Below are 3,741 nucleotides of genomic sequence, written 5' to 3' on the forward strand. Positions count from 1 at the left end.
TCTGAATTCTTAATGGAAATATAACATTTCAAGGTTCCTTGTGCCTAGACAACATGTAAACAGCCTACCCCAAAGTTGATAAATTGTACAAAACTGAAATTACATATTTAAGATAGGAATATGCTTCATATATTCCAGCAACCTTTCAGATTTGTTGGAAGTACCGCTTCACAACATCGATTGCATACTTGTTTTCAACTATGAATATTCAACATCAGCTAGGTCATATTCTCATTAATATTCTGACAGGGCTTAAATGGTGACTTTTCATATGAGTCTCGTAAGGATCTTTAATTTTATTTATTTGAAATAATTAAACATCTCACATTGTTATTATAATAAAAAATGAATGCATTTAAACTTTTGAAACAATTTTATAATTAAAAAAAAGAAATATTGTCCCAGGTTGAAAATAAATTTTTAGAAATAAGAGTAGTAATATAGAGGTATGATACACTGTCGAATAGCCAAAGATTTTTGCAAAAAAGTAATAACTAGAATATAAAGTCATTAAATATAATCAAAAAAAGCATAAACTAAACATAAAAAGAAATATCTTTATGTTTGCTATGACGATAGTTGCTTTTTAAAAGTATTCTCCTCACATACCATTGGAAAAATTAATATTTCTTTTTGTTTTATCATCATCAATAATGCATAAATTGCTGTTTTGAAATAAGAAAGGATTACTCGCCACTGTAAGTATGATGGTAAGTGAAAGTTGTGCACACACATCAGATATTTTTTATTAAATACCTGTATTACTTATTTACTATCATGGATTTTGATCAAACACAACTGATGAAGGGCCTTGTATATAGCATTTAGTAAGGAAGTACTGTTTCTAAACCAACACTTTTTTTTTTCACCCCCTTTCTTGTAATTCCTCTCATGCGTGATGGGAGGGGGGAAGAATTATTTACCACTGACTTCTAACCATGGTAGGAGGTCAAGTTTTCATTTCGTGGGACTGTTAAAGAAATAAAAGTCGACCTCCTAGTCAAATTTGACACCTTAACTTGGTACTAGCAACGCTTAATATCTGTACAGCTATACAGGTTGGTGATTTGGTTAATATCATGTGCCACCCACCAGGTCTTCCCACTTAGTACCAACTTTATAACAGCTGGGTGTGCCCTAGGAAGGTCTCTTGGCCCCTGAATCAATCTATTGCCAATATAACAGAATAAATAATTATCTGCCACAGCCAGAGTCAAATCTGGATCCAGCAGATTGGAGTGCCTTACTCACTGAACTACCCCGTTTCGTCTAGAATTGAATAAAGTTTTGAATATCAGTTACAGAACAATAAAGAACTTAAGAGTTTCAATTAATTCAGGCTTACATATCAATGAACAGAGGCTTACAAAAATTAAATCATATTTTTAGAAATAATAACTGGAATTTTAATTTATTCAAAGTTTGAAATTTTGTTCTATCTTTGTGAAAAGAAGAACAAATAAAAATGAAACCAAACGAATCATAAATTACACATATACTCCAAACCACCTCCTTTATCATGTCTGTTAACTATAACTCTTATTAAAATTTTAAACCAAATAACAGAATATTATATTATTAAAAAAAAAAAAGAAAGATATCTAGTAAAAGTGGATAATAATATATTTATTTATATACATGTACTATTATTACATTTTAATTATTTGTATAGCAATAAGATAAAATTTAACAACTTATTTTCACAAATCAACTATTTACATTTATTTGCAATATCGATCAGCTTTCATTTTACTTCTTCTATCAAGAAGGGCTTCATGAAGAGTTCCATCCATTCTTGCTCTTTTCAGAACATGAGGGTCTTCAGTATTAATGCGAATTTTTTTATCTTGAAATTTCTGAAACTTTTTCCTGAAAAATATTTAATTGCAATTAGTATCTCATCATGAATGACAATCAATTCAAAATTCAAGATTGCTGCTCCAACATCCGCTTAATTATTAGCTGAATTGTGTATTAAACATTCTTCTCTATATTTAAAAATTTTGATCAGTAAATAATTAATAGTAATTTTAGAATAGGAACATTAACTGATAAATATTTTTTAAAAAACTAAATAAAGTAATGTAGGTAACAAACAAATTTAAATAAACCATTTATTATAAAATCAACTATAAAAAATTGAAGAAAAATACATTTAATACACTATTAAATATGGTATATAAATATATTCTAATTGTATTAAAATATATTTCTAGATAAAAACTTATTGAAAATAACTTACACATAGTTTAATTCAATTTCTTTGATTGAGCCCTTTTCTTCAGGAGGAAGATCAGGTATTTTATTTAACTCTTCATGTTTCTGAGTACGAATACAACACATTTCTCTGGAACCAGCTTGGCGAGCTATTGCAACAACCGAGTCATCATCATCACGGACAGACATAAAACAATTTATTGAGCTCAAGAGGGCAAGTTTGCCATCCTAAAATTAAAAAGAACTGTTACTTAACCAATACTTTATTTTTATTGTTATTGTTATCATAATTTGCTATATGTGGATCAGCCATTGAATTACGCTTGCTTCTTTTGATTGAAGATATAGACAAATAACCAACAGCATATAGTTAGAAGATAGTAGGTAAGTAACCTATTTTGTTATATCAAAATTTATAATGTAAATAAATCAAAAATAATGAATTTAAAATATATTATTATAAATCAAACATACTTGAAATACAGGCTCCCATTGCTCAAGGGAACCAATTGCATCTGCCCTTCCAATGACCATTCCATCTTTTGATACTCCTAAGTACTTATCATAACCTGATTTAAAGGCAACTCTTGTTTCATTAACAGGAACAGCAGTTAAGATTTCTTCTGGAGAGGGTCCTTCACCTTTGGAAAAAATAACAGTTAGTTTATATTGAATAAGGCCTTAGATGAATATTAATAACTGAATTGTATTTGTATATTTACCTTCATCATGTGGGGCTCCTAATGTGAACAGACCGTTGTCTAAAGCTTTGACATAAGTATTGCTACCGAATTCAATAGAAATTGATCCATTTATGTCTCTAATATATTTAACTTTACCCCAACCACCTAAAATGAATTAAATAAGGAGAAAATTATACAATGATCAAAATTATTTAATGTATGATATGGATATTGTTAAAAATTCACCATGTTCGATCCTGTCGTCATCTTTTATTGGTTCAGTATCCTTAGACTTCTTCTTTTCTTTGTCTTTAGTCTTCTTTTTCTTTCTAAAATAGATGATCAATTCAATTATATATGAAAAGAACTAAATTATGAAAATATAATTTGACTTTTTATGGAATATATACATATATAAAATAAATGTTTAATATTCAAAACAGAAACAGAAGTCACCCAAACCTAGGAACTTACTTAGGCTTTTCTCCTTTCAACAACAAACGTCCCTTTTTGACTTTATCGTACTCAGACATGATCAAACGTTAATTATAAAATAATCACTTGAAATAGAAACCAAATCTGTTTCACAAGCTACATAAACAATCAGTAAACTGAAAGGTTACAGTGTAAGGTTATAAATTTCACATTCATTCAAAGAGGTAGGATGTTAGTTATTATTTATAAAATACAACTTTAATTAATTGTAAGTGTGTAAGCCTTCACATACGTATTAGCTGGTCGACAACAGTATTAAAGTAATATTTAAATTTTATAACATACTAGAAGAAGAGGGATTCCTGGATTACGATCCACACTCTAAACCTTTTTATGAATTGGATTT

The 3,741-nt window shown here is 28.7% G+C and overlaps 1 protein-coding gene across 1 annotated transcript; it reads right to left on the reverse strand.

Moving 5' to 3' along the window:
- Positions 1-1,600: 1,600 nt before the first annotated feature.
- FRG1 (FSHD region gene 1) lies at positions 1,601-3,517 on the reverse strand. Its single transcript, XM_014430934.2, has 6 exons — positions 3,375-3,517; positions 3,147-3,229; positions 2,940-3,065; positions 2,692-2,858; positions 2,243-2,445; positions 1,601-1,869 (listed from the first exon to the last, which is right to left on the reverse strand). The coding sequence occupies exons 1-6, from the start codon at positions 3,431-3,433 to the stop codon at positions 1,722-1,724; spliced, it is 786 nt and encodes a 261-aa protein (XP_014286420.1). The 5' UTR covers positions 3,434-3,517; the 3' UTR covers positions 1,601-1,721.
- Positions 3,518-3,741: the final 224 nt, after the last annotated feature.

The sequence above is a fragment of the Halyomorpha halys genome, unplaced genomic scaffold, assembly GCF_000696795.3.
Source record: "Halyomorpha halys isolate HHAL.00 unplaced genomic scaffold, Hhal_1.1 Scaffold926.1, whole genome shotgun sequence".
In the NCBI taxonomy this organism is placed as follows: domain Eukaryota; kingdom Metazoa; phylum Arthropoda; class Insecta; order Hemiptera; family Pentatomidae; genus Halyomorpha; species Halyomorpha halys.

Excerpts from the sequence above, each read along its gene's own strand:
- FRG1 (XM_014430934.2), bottom strand. The coding sequence starts at position 3,433 with ATGTCTGAGTACGATAAAGTCAAAAAGGGACGTTTGTTGTTGAAAGGA. Across the intron at positions 3,066-3,146 it reads TGACGACAGGATCGAACATG|GTGGTTGGGGTAAAGTTAAA; the intron begins GTGAATTTTTAA and ends AATTCATTTTAG. Across the intron at positions 2,859-2,939 it reads AGGAGCCCCACATGATGAAG|GTGAAGGACCCTCTCCAGAA; the intron begins GTAAATATACAA and ends TTTTTTCCAAAG.